At 40.2% G+C, this 13,376-nt stretch overlaps 3 protein-coding genes across 6 annotated transcripts; all 3 read left to right on the top strand.

Annotated features, from left to right (window-relative positions):
• Window positions 1-273: 273 nt before the first annotated feature.
• On the top strand, window positions 274-4,305 carry rusf1 (RUS family member 1). Of its 2 annotated transcripts, none has more exons than XM_086056119.1 (13): window positions 274-569; window positions 643-720; window positions 1,342-1,456; window positions 1,834-1,879; window positions 2,128-2,160; window positions 2,226-2,331; window positions 2,513-2,614; window positions 3,131-3,201; window positions 3,278-3,462; window positions 3,561-3,618; window positions 3,732-3,796; window positions 3,868-4,044; window positions 4,115-4,305. In XM_086056119.1, exons 1-13 carry the CDS (start codon window positions 423-425, stop codon window positions 4,198-4,200), a joined length of 1,269 nt encoding a protein of 422 aa, XP_085912245.1. In that variant the 5' UTR covers window positions 274-422; the 3' UTR covers window positions 4,201-4,305. The 2 variants fall into 2 exon arrangements, with proteins under 2 accessions (XP_085912245.1, XP_085912246.1); XM_086056120.1 differs by having other exon boundaries at window positions 643-675.
• A 513-nt stretch (window positions 4,306-4,818) lies between these two features.
• On the top strand, window positions 4,819-8,842 carry LOC147134535 (uncharacterized). Of its 2 annotated transcripts, none has more exons than XM_086056121.1 (10): window positions 4,819-5,153; window positions 5,236-5,437; window positions 6,231-6,263; window positions 6,345-6,557; window positions 6,736-6,786; window positions 6,956-6,988; window positions 7,058-7,312; window positions 7,384-7,487; window positions 8,480-8,645; window positions 8,709-8,842. In XM_086056121.1, the coding sequence occupies exons 1-10, from the start codon at window positions 5,089-5,091 to the stop codon at window positions 8,778-8,780; spliced, it is 1,194 nt and encodes a 397-aa protein (XP_085912247.1). In that variant the 5' UTR covers window positions 4,819-5,088; the 3' UTR covers window positions 8,781-8,842. The 2 variants fall into 2 exon arrangements, with proteins under 2 accessions (XP_085912247.1, XP_085912248.1); XM_086056122.1 differs by having other exon boundaries at window positions 4,821-5,153; window positions 7,079-7,312.
• Window positions 8,843-9,158: 316 nt separating this feature from the next.
• On the top strand, window positions 9,159-12,871 carry LOC147134536 (elongin-B-like). Of its 2 annotated transcripts, none has more exons than XM_086056123.1 (4): window positions 9,159-9,464; window positions 10,913-11,047; window positions 11,934-12,042; window positions 12,130-12,871. In XM_086056123.1, exons 1-4 carry the CDS (start codon window positions 9,462-9,464, stop codon window positions 12,240-12,242), a joined length of 360 nt encoding a protein of 119 aa, XP_085912249.1. In that variant the 5' UTR covers window positions 9,159-9,461; the 3' UTR covers window positions 12,243-12,871. The 2 variants fall into 2 exon arrangements, with proteins under 2 accessions (XP_085912249.1, XP_085912250.1); XM_086056124.1 differs by lacking the exon at window positions 9,159-9,464 and adding an exon at window positions 9,500-9,659.
• Window positions 12,872-13,376: the final 505 nt, after the last annotated feature.

Consider the following 13,376-nt stretch of genomic DNA (forward strand, 5'->3'; position numbering starts at 1 on the left):
AAGTGCGTTTAGCAATTGAAATCGAGGTGATTCCATTTTATGCAACGTCCTAAACAATACAGTGTCAGTATAATTATCTTATGTTTCAGTTGTTTAGGATCATTGTAGCGTTGTTTTATCATAAAAGCAATGACCACATAAGGATGTGTGTCAGTGAGCGTCGAGGCGTTTCAAAGGAGGCGGAGGAGAAATGCCAGCATACGTCTTAAATTCCCGCCCTAATTTCGCAATACACCAATCAGGGCGCTCTGTGTTAGAAAAAGCGGAAGAAAACAAGGTGGGAAGTAGATGGGAGGAGAGCTGCCTGACGTGTCGATTTTATGCTGTGAAAGTTTATAACAAGTCCAAATGTTTATAAATTAATCCTGTCGGTTTTATTGTGTCTTGGTAAAAATAATCCAGGTGTCTTGCATAAAACAGAAATGAAGGACTGCGGTGCTCTTTTAGCCACCGAGAGGTACGGCAATGCCGAGTCGTGGCAGTATGTTGCAAAGGACGGAGCCATGGAGCGGACAAGGGATGGCAAGGAAACTGAATCTAGAGGAAACTCTCTTGTTGGTGTTTTTAAAGTAAGGAAGCCTTACGAGAAATGTGGAGTGTTATTACATTTTGTTTGACATCTTAATTTTTCATATATTCCAGAGCGTGTTTCTGCCTCAAGGCTATCCGGAGAGTGTGAGTGGAGACTATTTGCAGTACCAGTTTTGGGATACTGTGCAGGTGCAGTACAGTAGTGCCTTGACTTAAAATGTTCGTTCCGTGCCCATTCTCGAAACTTAAATTACACTTATTTCAAACCATTTTGCCGATCGAAATGCACGGAATTGCCATTAGTCCGTTCTAGCCCAACATTATTTGTCTTTTTTTTTTTTTACTATAATTAATAGCATTGTACAGTATTGTACTGTATACAAACTTACTATCATAAGATAACATAACAAAATAGACTGGAAAGAACATCGTACTCTACATATAAAAGTACAGTAATGTACTACGTTGGTCGACAGCCAAGTCAACCAAATGCACACTTTGCTCATATTTTCTGATTTCAAGCTCATCATCTGCCTTTTCTCAGCCCATGCCCCTTGGCTAGAAAAAAAGGCAAAATACCTGCACAAAAAATGCAGCACAAAACACAGATGGCCAGAACGTGTGAAGTTTGTTGCCACTATGTAATGGTGGAGTGTCTGAACCTACTTGTATTATTTCATTCCGTCACCCAGTGATAATAGATTAGGGAATCAATATGCAATATAATCGATAAGCAGTATTGATAATGGAATCTGAATCTCTAAATCCTTATTAATTTACATCTCTAATGGTCAACATCATTCTCCTCAGGCCTTCTCTAGCTCTCTGTCAGGAACGCTGGCCACCCAGGCGTCACTCAGAGGCGTCGGTGTGGGAAACCAGGAAGCTACAGTGGCTGCGGCCACAGTCACCTGGCTGCTAAGAGGTAAAAATATACATACAACAATATACACTGTACATCTCTGTTATAAAATTCTAACAAAAGGTTCAGGGAGCGCCCGGGGTTGTCAGTGTGTCTTAAAAAGGATAAATGAAAACTTAAACAATAGCTCCATTGTAGTTTTCAACAGTAAATGAAAATTTTAAAATGACAGAAATGTTCAACTTTCACATATCTTTGTTTTGATTTCCACAGTTTTGAATTGATTTATTATCGGCCGGCAGAGTTTTAAAAAAGGCAGATGGCGATATTCGTCAAAAAGCCAAATATCGGTGCCGATAATCGGCCCGGATGATAATTGGTCTATCCCTAGTATATTGTTATGCTTGTATCGACACCCTTCAATCATTGTTTTTTCTTAGATGGAACTAGTATGTTGGGAAGGATCGTCTTCGCCTGGCTAAAAGGGTAAATCCCAACACTGTGCCTTTCAGACTGAGTAATGGGCCACATTTGAGAAGAGATGGAAAAAGTATTCATACTTTGTACTGCAAGTTGAAATACAGATGTGTGTTAAAAAAAAAAAACAGTACATATTTTGAAATGTACGTTAAGGACAAAAGTAAAAAGTTCAAATCAATTTTTACTGTTCATTTGAATACATTACTCATTTTAATTTCAATACAATTTCATTTCCTGTGTGTCTTGTGTCTCAGGAACAAGTTGGACTCTGAGGCCAAAAAATGGAGGTATGCTCAGTACATTTTTTTTAAAAATCATTTCAGTGACCAACCCTGTCTTAATGTTTGTCAAGGCTTGTTGCAGACATTCTCAATGACATCGCCATGTTTATGGAAATACTGGCCCAGTTCTGTCCTGCTTGGTTCACCTTGATTGTGTGTGCGTCGGGGGTATTCAAGGTAAATTAAGTAGAGAACATGAAATGGCTGGGGGCACCATTTCATAATGGCTAGTTAGATTTGTGAGTGTGAAAATGTATTTCTATTTTTCTTAGTTACCTTGGCTCCACTGAAGAAAACAGCTGTATTATACAATACAGAAATTATAGTACTATAACTTCTGCTGTTGTGTCCTCTCCAGTCTGTGGTAGGCGTGGCTGGCGGAGCCACCAGAGCTGCTCTGACCGTCCATCAAGCTCGCAGAGACAACATGGCTGACATCTCTGCAAAAGATGGCAGTCAGGTATTTCTGAGTAATACAAATACAAATACAGTGCAGTTCAGTCTCTGGCTAGTGGACGTCATAGAATAGCGTTATGCTCTCACAGTACCTCAAACTTGACTGAATTCTTCAGATCGTCACTATTGCTGTTTGTTTTGTTTAAAAATAAAAAAGACGAACTTGTTGTCACACTTTCCTCAAAAGAAAAGTAACCATTGTCACGCTTTCTTAAAATGAAGACGAAAGATGAGGTGACACTTTCCTAAAAACTGTTGATTTTGCACATTCCTAAAAAGGACAACTGTTGATGTTGCACTTTCCATAAAAGAAAAAAAAAACATTCTTGTACTTCCTAAAATGAAAAAAATAGTTGTTACTGTTTCCAAAAAGACAAATTACTCATATTGTACTTTACTAAAAAGACAAACTACTGATGATGCACTTCCCTGAGAAAAAATGGTTCAAGTTGCAGTTGCACTTTGCACCAAGACAATTTATTTAATGCTTTATATTTTCGACAACAAAATGTATTTCCAGGAGACTTTGGTGAATCTGGCCGGACTCATGGTCAGTTTGATCCTCATTCCTCTCGTCACCGACAACCCGGTGTAAGTGCTAAGAGACCACTTTTAATCCTAATCCAGATATTTATTGGTTGATGTTTTTTTTCCCCCCACCTGCCAGATTGACCATCAGCCTATTCTTCCTCTTCACCGCCCTCCACCTGTTCGCCAACTACAAGGCGGTGCGTTCGGTGGTCATGGAAACACTGAACGAGGCGCGGCTCGCCGTCGTGCTGCGACGTTTCTTGCGAGATGGAAGTGTCCCGAAGCCACTGGAAGCCAATCAGGAGGAACCTGTCTTTCTGGGTAAAAAAAGCAAAAAAAAAAAAAAAAGCATAATTTGGTGGCTGTATATTTTCTCATAATAGTCGGAGTGATCATTATATATGTATTTTTTTGCCCAGAGTTTAGGAAAACATTACCTATCAAACTTGGTGTGAGGCTTCAGGAAGTTGTCCAAAGGTAACCCTCAAAATGGGTTTGACTTTAGCGGCATAGTTTTGTATCACTTTTCGGCTGTTGGATTTCCACCTTAAATGTTTGTACAATACGATTTGACATGATATTTTCCTTAGCCCGGAGCAGTTCCATTTGGCTTTGATGAGAAAGGACGCACCTTTCTTACTGGGCATCACAAACGGTACAAAACAGGCGCTATAAAAAGTGGCCCACCTCAGTGCGTATTAAATTTGCATTTCTCTGTACTTCCAGGTTGCGTCCGCGTGTGTTTGGCAGTGCACGCACACACGCGAGATGAAATCAGAGCGATGTGTCAAGCCATTTGGCTCAGCGATAGGTTGAGTCCATCAAGACAACATCAAGGTTTCTGGGAAATGGTGCACAAGAGTTACGTTTTGATGGACACTGAGTTTGACCGATTTTACAAAGGTGAGCCGACGTGGGAGCAGCAACATCTGCTTTACAGGGTGTTTGGTAAATTGATGGATTTGATTGACAGGTGTGAAAGCCGCTGGGTGGGACGTGACGAGAACGTTGCTGGACTGGGATGAGTGGAGACTCGAGTGGAAGCCTAAAATTAGATGAAACACCTACAGATGTCTCAGTGTGTGTCAAACAGATGAAGTAATTATCAGATGATTCACTACATTTGTGCCTTTTTTAATTTATATAATAATTTTTTTTTTTTTTTTAAATAAGATTTGTGTGAAAGTCACTGTCTAAGCAGTGTAAAAAGTTGTCCTTGTTCAACAAAGTACTTTTGACAGGCTGTTATCTTTGATCCATTAGGATTGTTTAAGACTCTTAAAGCACAAATAGATAAATGAAGTAGAAAATAAACCATCTGCTGGCAATGTGGCAATACTTATTGAATGTATACATTTATCAAAGCAGACTGGTGATTGAGACGATTAAACGCACCAACACAGGAAATCTTGCTGTGTGTCGTCACTATTCTGAAACAACGCTGTCGAACACAACCGGTTATACTTGACCTAAAACAACCAAGGTGAATGTTATGTAAATTAACGTTTTTTTATTTTTTTTTTTTAAATAATTGTGTCGTTAGAATTGTGTCTAACTGTCTATGAACGTTAACTTACTTCTACATTAAAACAAACAAACTTGACAGGCTGGCCTCATATATTTGACCCAAAGGGGGCGATGTTAATCTGAAACACTCTTAAATAAACCAACGAAGAAAAAGAAAACGATAACATCCGCTAGGAATCGCTTGTATCGAGTAAAAATAAAAAATCTATATTGTAATAGATATGGCTGACGTTACCGCCTGTCTATCAGCTTTATAATATACATACGATATGATAGTCAACATTTTGAATATAATCACGTTTGACTGAAACTTTTGGACAGTCTTAATTTGAAAAGTTGACGTTACGTTAGCTATCTTGATGCATTGTGCTAGCAAAACAAAATAGATTTAAACATTCGTGAATATTGTTTTTGTTCCAAATGGGCCGTTATAAGTGTGCGTACGAGTGTGAAAGCTCCGACGATGCCGACGAGAAGTATTTCAAGTGAGTTCGGCATACGAAACTTTTTCTGGTTTCAGCTCCAATCTACTGTTAGTTGGGTAGCAAAGGCAAATGTGTTTTGTAGGTTCCCGCTGTGCAACGAGCGACGCCTGAAGAAATGGCTGGCCAATATGAAGTGGAAGGACTGGACGCCTTCTCGCTTTTCTGTGCTGTGTAGCAAACACTTTGAGGAGCAACACCTGGACCGAAGTGGCAAGGGTGTCCAGCTTCGGGAAGATGCCGTGCCCACCATATTCCTGCCTCAAGACGAAACCAGCAAAACCAAGGTTTGTTGATAATGCTAATGGCCTCTGGTTATGGACCATGTACCTATTTAATAATTCGGGTTTTTTTGGGTTTTTTTACCAGTATATTTATTTTTAAAAAAGATTTGAATTTTTTTCATGACATTTTGGAATACACTGATTGCAGTGTGGCGGCACGGTGGTCGACTGGTTAGCACGTCCGCCTCACAGTTCAGAGGTCGAGGGTTCGATCCCGGCTCCGGCCTCCCTGTGTGGAGTTTGCATGTTCTCCCCGTGCCTGCGTGGGTTTTCTCCGGGCACTCCGGTTTCCTCCCCCATTCCAAAAACATGCATGGTAAGTTGATTGGACTGTCTAAATTGCCCCTAGGTGTGATTGTGAGTGCGGATGTTTGTCTCTGTGTGCCCTGCGATTGGCCGGCAAACGGTTCAGGGTGTCCCGCCTACTGCCCAAAGACAGCTGGGATAGGCTCCAGCACGCCCGCGACCCTTGTGAGGAGAAGCGGTATGGATAATGAATGAATGAATGATTGCAGTGTTATTCTCGTTATGATTTTTTTTGGGGGGGGGGCAGGGGGATGTTAAAATTTTTGTTCCCCCCTCCGTTTGCATTTATAACAGGTATCAATTATATGTGGATTCCCGCAAATGGTGGGGTTCAATAAATGACTACAATTTTAGGTCAGGATGCTACATGAATAAACACCAGATCGTATTGGTTGACAAGTATGCCAGCTAAAAGTGGTCAGATTGTGTTTAATTGTTGAGTAAAGTCATGTTTTTAAAATAATAAATACAGTGACTCATCTCATTGTAGACAGCCAGCACTCCAAGAGGAAGAAGAAAAAAGGTGAGCTTGACTTTTACTTTATCAAATGTGTATTGGTCACAGACTAGGATTTAACGTTTCACCTTGACTCAACTATGGCAGCAAGTGAGTACCAAAGCCTGGCAGACGAGTTCGGCCACGCCCTCGACGACGAGACACAATATTCCTGAGGAAGAAGAGTGTGCAGATGCTGAGGTGGACGTGAACGTGGAGGTGCATGAGGAGGCGGTCAGGTGGAGAATCATCACGGACCCGAGCTTTGTCAAGATCATGTCTTTGCCGCATTTCTTCCACGGAGACTACTGCGCCAAGCAGGTCTTCGCACATGATGATGATGATGATGATCTTTTTTTTATTTTCGACTTTTCATTTCTTATACTACTTACCACCACCACTACTACAACAACTACTACTGCTCCTACAACAACTACAAAGACCACAACTGCTTCTTCACCGACTTTCATTTTATGCATGTTTATTTTGTTCTCAACAGGATGTTCAGTGGGCACCCGACACCGATGTGACGATAACCTCCACCAAGGAGGTTTGTTTTCAACTTTTCTTCAATTCACAAAAAACCTTTGTTCTTAGGGTATTTAATCTTGTTTGGTAATCGAGTCAAGTAATCGACAAGGCAATTCAGTGTCCTGACAGTACAAGGACTGAGCATGTTCATAGGCCATTTAAAACTAATGTTTTGTTGTTTGCCATAGACGAATGGCCTAAATCCTGAAAAGGTGATTGAGGTGAGTTTTTTTTTTTTTTTTTTTTTTTAACTACTTGTTATATAATACCATTCAAATGTTCTTAAATAGACTGTGATTGGGTGGTGTCAGGTGACTGCGCCGTGGCAGTGGCTGGGCTTGGATGTACGGGGTCCTCTACCCCCGACGCACAATGGGAACAAGTACGTGGTGACGCTGAGCGACTACTACTCCAAGTGGGTGGAGGCAGCAGCTGTGCTGTCCTATCTGCCCACGCACGTAGCCAAACACATCGCCGATGCCCTTGGCCAGTTTGGTTTACCGCTGCGGATCCTATCCAGGCTGCCGCGCGAAGTCATTGACCAGGTGAGTTATGCAAACGTGTGACATCTTGAACGTGAAGTGGAACAGTGACATTTTATGTGACGTGACGTCAGATCAATCAAGAACTCGCCATACAGCTGAAAACCGACGTGGCGCTCGTGGTACAGCATCCGCACACTGGCGCCGTTGATCTGAACACACAGCATATGATTGACAGGTTTGTATCTGTGAACAGGCTTAGGCCACAACATTAAGTATACAAGCTAATCATTGATTGTGAAACCTTACCAGTATCATCCGTGGCAATGATGTCTATGGTGACACATAATTGGTAATCAAATACCTGTTGTTATTATTATTATAATTATTTTTAGTTAGGGTAAATTACTTTTTGCTGTTTGCCGCGAGGCTTTTTTTTTTTTTACTGAAAGTGCTAAAAAGGAATTATTTAGGTGAAAGGAGGCATTATTTAGGGAGGAAAGGAACATATTTGGGGTGAAGTATTTTTTTCGTGAAGGGAAAATACTCATTCATGGCATTTCTTTTTTTAATTTTTAAATTGAGGGAAACCCCCTTGTTTATGAGATGTGAAGCGTTAATTTTTTTAACTAGGGACAAAAGAAGACATCAGTGAGGTGAGGTTTGCTTATTTTTTTATTGTATTTTATTTTTTTTAACTGAGCGGAACAGGTAAGTGTGCATTTGTTTATTTTATTGTGGGAGGAAAAAAGACAGACATTTAGGATGAGGATTTTTTTTCTGAGACAAAAAAAGGTGAGGATTATTTGAAGATAGGATTTTATTTTTTGTTGAGGGCAAAATGAGGCATTAGAGGAGGAATGGGACTTATTCTATGCAAGAGATTTATTTCGTTTTATTTGGGGAAAGTACTCATTTATGATGTTTCTTTTTTACTGAGTGAAAAATACTTTTTTTATAATTTGAGGTGAGGAATTAATTTACTGAAGAGCGAAAATAGACTTCTGTGATAAGACATTTTTTACAGAGTAAAGACATTTTTTTACAGAGTAGAAAGGGAAAGTGAGGCATTTTATTGTGGGAGATTTTGTTTCTGAAGAAAAAAGATTACGGTTATTTGAGATCGGCCATTTATTTTTTGCTGAGAAAAGGCATTATTGAGTGAGAAAAGGGGCTTACTGAGGTGAGGTAATTATTTGGACCTGTTTTTTGTATTGTTTTTGCTACCAGCATGGTTAGTGACCTAGTTGATGAGCACGCAGCCGACTGGGATGTCTTCCTTCCCGCGAAGGTGTTCACTCTATGCTTCCAAGAGCATTCTCACACCAAAGAGAGGCCCTTTGCGCTGCTCTGCTGCTGCGATTCTCAACTTGTCCACTCTCCACTTGAACTGCCCGTAAGTTTTAATAAACAAGCTTTGTCTTAAAATGATCTTAAAATGTCCCCTCTTGTCTCCCAGTACACAGATGCACAGATCCGAGAAAGTGCTTTCTTGGTGCAATATGGAGCATCAACCATTGCACACATTTGAGTTATATTTATGAATCCATAAACAATGCTCACTCTTAAAAAATAAAAACTTTAATGTTGAAACAGGTTGAGTTATTCATATTCATTCAAGGATGGATGGGTAACCGAATGGTCCAGCTTTGTGGATAGTGAACTCAAGTGAACTGGCAATCTGCTGTCACCTGCTGGCCGTACTTAAAACTGTACGTTCACCATAAACTGTTTGAAACAAAGCCGAAGTGAATATACACCATTTTTAAAATGATGTTTTCAAAAAGCCATGAATGAGGTAGCAGTATAGAGCTTCTACGTTTATACACGTGACAAACACATCGAAAGAAAACGCGCACGTCCGACGTCACAGAAATGAAGCAACCAGACGCATAGTTTGTCCATGAATGCGCGAGTTGCGTTCATAACGAGCCGGACAATGTACGAGCTCGCTTTTCTACGTGTAACACTAAGTTAATATTGACGCGTTAGCATTAATGTGTAGAAATTTGACTTCCGATTGACATCCTTAAAGGTCGCCGAGATTCCTACGCGAGGCGATCACGAAGAGGACCCGCGGCTGAGGGGAGTAACTTGGAAATTCCGACAGTTGAGCTGGGAATTTGAACGCCGCATCAGCTGTCGCTGTGCAGTTGAGGCGTTTTTTTTTTCCTGTATTTTTTTGCCCGCACTGTGCAATCGACCGCTAGACATGGTGAGTGCATAAAACACACTCTGGTCACGTAAAGTGACTTCGACGGCAAAACACAGTTCTTTTGGTTATGCGGGGAACGTTTTTGATGTGTGTTTAAAATCACGTCAAAGAGGAAGCGAGTGTGTCACCAACAAGCCGACGTCCACAAGAAGGCTGGCTTTGTTTGGCTAACGGGTTGATAGCGTCTCAACGTTGGTCAGTTATTAATAATCTACAATTTGGCTTTATTTCGTCAGCGATAATGTATCATAAAAGCGACAAGTGTCTCGGCGTATATCAAGCCGTTTTTGGGCGAGTGTTTAAGACAACAAATAAAACTAGCTCAAGTTGGCAGTTTAGTAATCCCTCCCTTTTAAGTAAACATTGTTTTTGTTAATAACATTATTGACTAGCAAGTCCTTCAATACTACATAACGCAGAGTCCAGCCAGTTGAAAAAGGATTTTGAGATTAATTGCTGCTTGAAACTTGGGTGTCTGTGTGTTAACGTTGGGCTAAGCTATAGCAATTTAGCTCGTCACGATCCCCCTGTAACGCTTTTGGCCCACTAAACATCTCCAAACGGCGTTTATATATTTAATCCATCCACGTTTTAGTGCTGATTAAAATCATGTTTCGTAATATTGTACGATATAACTGCTGCTGTTGGGTCAACGTGTGCCTACCGACTACACGGCGTTAGCTTAATGCCAAGCTAATTAGCGTAACTTTGATAATGCATAGTTTCACTTTTTAATGCCACTATCACGATTTCATGTTGATGAAAATATATGTGAAGAGGATATTTGCTTGTCTGTATCTTGTAAGCTACAGGTTATATGGACGCTTTTATTCATAACATTTCAGGATAGTGTCATTAAATCTAAAGTGAATTAATGTGGCTAATTATTCTTTTTTTTCTTCCTTTTTTTTCAACCTCTAAAAGTGTGTTAGTCATATTCAACTAACTGATTTATGTTTACGCCACACGTTTGGTAGAAGTTTGTGAAATTGAACGCTTGATAGACTGCAAGTTTGTTTAGTAAGTTAACAACTTTAAGTAGATAAATAAACCGTCTTCCATATTAATGCCAATGTTCATTTGACTTTATTTAGCGCCAGCCAGACCAAAAAAAAACCCAACATATTGTTTAATGTAAAATTAATTCATTGATTGTCATTTGTTTTTAGTTAAAATGTTTGTTGAGATGTATGTTGATTAGAAATACTTTTTATTTAAAAATTGCAGTAACAAAAGAAGCTTTGCAGTTCAATACTGTCACCTGCTGGCATCTGATAGCTATTGCAAGTGTATTAAATGTACATTTCTTTGGGGTATTTGTCATCATTCCTCGCTTTTCCGCAGTATCCATTTCCTGTCATCAGTATTGTGGCGGAGTCATAAGAAAGCCAAAAAATAAGTAAAACGCATGAAAATGAAGATAGATCTTTTATCTTGTGTCCGACCAGGATGTGTTCCTAATGATCCGGCGTCACAAGACAACCATCTTCACCGATGCCAAAGAGTCCACATCTGTGTATGAACTGAAGCGCATCGTGGAAGGCATCCTCAAGAGGCCGCCTGAGGACCAGAGGCTCTACAAGGTATACTGACCAAGATACAAGGAAGACTTAATTTTTTTTTTTTTTTTACAAAATGGTGGAGAACCACACCACATACAACAATGCGAGGTGCTTGTGGAGAAGTACAATCAGTCCTGAAATCTCAATACAGTAAAACTCTGTTGAGGTGGGGATACCATTAGACGTTTGGGTAAGGTACAAAGGTAGCTCAACATGGGTTTTCTAACTTTTGGCAATGTAACTGCCTTTTGAGAGTTAGTTGTGTTGTATGATACAATAGCGGATGTTAGCTTAATGCTTGCTAACTAGCGTTAACCGTAGTGTTAAGATTAGCATGCCAAAAGCAGATATCACTTTCAAAGTTTTTTTTTCCATTTCTCCTAGCTGTATGGAAGTCATTTTGTGTGTTAAAATACATCTGTGAGTCACGTCTGCCTTGTGATTCCTGAACTAATGGTAGCTGAATGTTGTGAAAATCAATGTAGTGGAATGCCTGAAGCTCACTCAAGTCAAAATTTTGCTCGTAACTTGATGTCTCAAAGCGCAAGTTGGGGCATTCAAGTTACTGTTCTATTTAAGGCTGCAACTAGTTGTTTGAATGATTATTAAATCTGTTCATTATTTTGTCCGTCCATTAATTGAATAAATCCCTTCATCCAGAAACAGGATATTTTAAATTGACAGTGCAGAAAACGCACAAAAATGATTCACTTACTGGTTCACTGCAGAATGAGCACAATGACAAACCCTTAATAAATGCAGAAAAGGAAGAAAATAATGGCATATAAATCGCAATCGCAATATTGAGGCAAAAAAAAAACCAATTCAATTATTTATCAAAATGGTTAAGCCCTATTATGATGTCAAGTGTAACAAGGCTACTCCTTGTGTTATTTTTCTTGTTCAGGACGACATGGAGCTGGATGACACGCAGACGCTCGGAAACTGCGGCTTCACCAACCAGACGGCGCGGCCTCAGTCCCCCGGCACCGTGGGCTTAGCTTTCCGTCTCAGCGGTAAAAAAGAACAAAACGTTTTTCCATCAGATATATGTGTGTGTGTTTGTCTGGTGGTCTTAAGTTCCCGACTTGTCTTCCCCGCAGATGATTCATTTGAGCAGCTGAGGATGGAGCCCTTCTCCACCCCCCCGGAGCTTCCGGACGTCATGAAGCCGCAGGACTCGGGCAGCACAGCCAACGAGCAAGCCGTTCAGTGAGGGAGGGGGCACACAGGAAATCCACTGGGGTGGGGGCAGGGAGAATTTGGGGAAGTGGACGACAAGATCTCCAGCTGGACAGAAGCAAAAGACGGGTTGTTGTTGTTGTTCTGTGAGCGAGCGGTGCGTTTGTGTGCATGCTAGAAAACGTTGTCACAGCCCAGACTGGTCACGACACTGTCACCTGCTCAACACCAAGCATTGTACCTCCTATTTAATTGAACCTTTATTTTTGAGCTGTCATTAAGCTGCCTTACTTCACTGTGAGTGTTTTTTTTTCTGTTACTGGCTTCAATGACAGCATCGAGCAGGAGAGACCTTTTTACGCTTTTATGTTTGTATTGATTAAACTGTTAGGATTTCACTCTTTGGCCCCAATAGTTTGTTTTTGCCCTTCAAAGAACAAATTAATGGTGAACATTTCCTTCAACTACATTGATCATTTTTATTTCCACATTTAATCAGCAGGCCGAAATATTTTGGCTAAAGAAATGTATGCTTGTTTTCCCTGTTTAAGCCCCACTGTTTACCCCACAATTTAAAATATTAAAGTTTGTTTTTTGCTTATTTATACATTCATGCAGATTTTTTCCCCTCAAATTGAAACAAATAAACACTTGAAAAGTAAAGTGAAAGCATATTTATGGTGGAGACCTCTGCAGAAATAAGATGAGAAGCAGTTTTGCATAATGGAGTTTTGAGTCTGGGCCACTGTCAAAAGTTGGAATTGATTCGACATCATAATAAGTGTCCCTTCTTTGACTTTTAAACATTTATTTGACTCAAGTGTTCCTGCAAAGGCCATGAACACCCTCAGTCTTTTTTTATACTCTTGCTTCCGGCATTCTATGCCCCTTGCTTATATTTCAACATTGTCAATCAAGGAGGTAGATTAAGATCTGACATGTTCTTGATGTTTATTCCCGAAAAGTCCATAACCGCACCACGGCCCCTTTTGGATTTGACGTTGGTCCCTGAACACACAGTAGCCCATTGTTTTCTACAACGGAACTGGTGATTCCAGCTCGTTTTCCTAAATATTCAAATTAAATCCAGCTGTGTCGGGCTTGTTTCCGAAAAGTTCTTTAACACACCATATTCCAACGTTTTATACATTTACACATTTCGTAAATA

This window comes from Filicampus tigris, chromosome 16, assembly GCF_054856515.1.
Source record: "Filicampus tigris isolate MCC_2025a chromosome 16, RoL_Ftig_1.0, whole genome shotgun sequence".
Lineage (NCBI taxonomy): Eukaryota > Metazoa > Chordata > Actinopteri > Syngnathiformes > Syngnathidae > Filicampus > Filicampus tigris.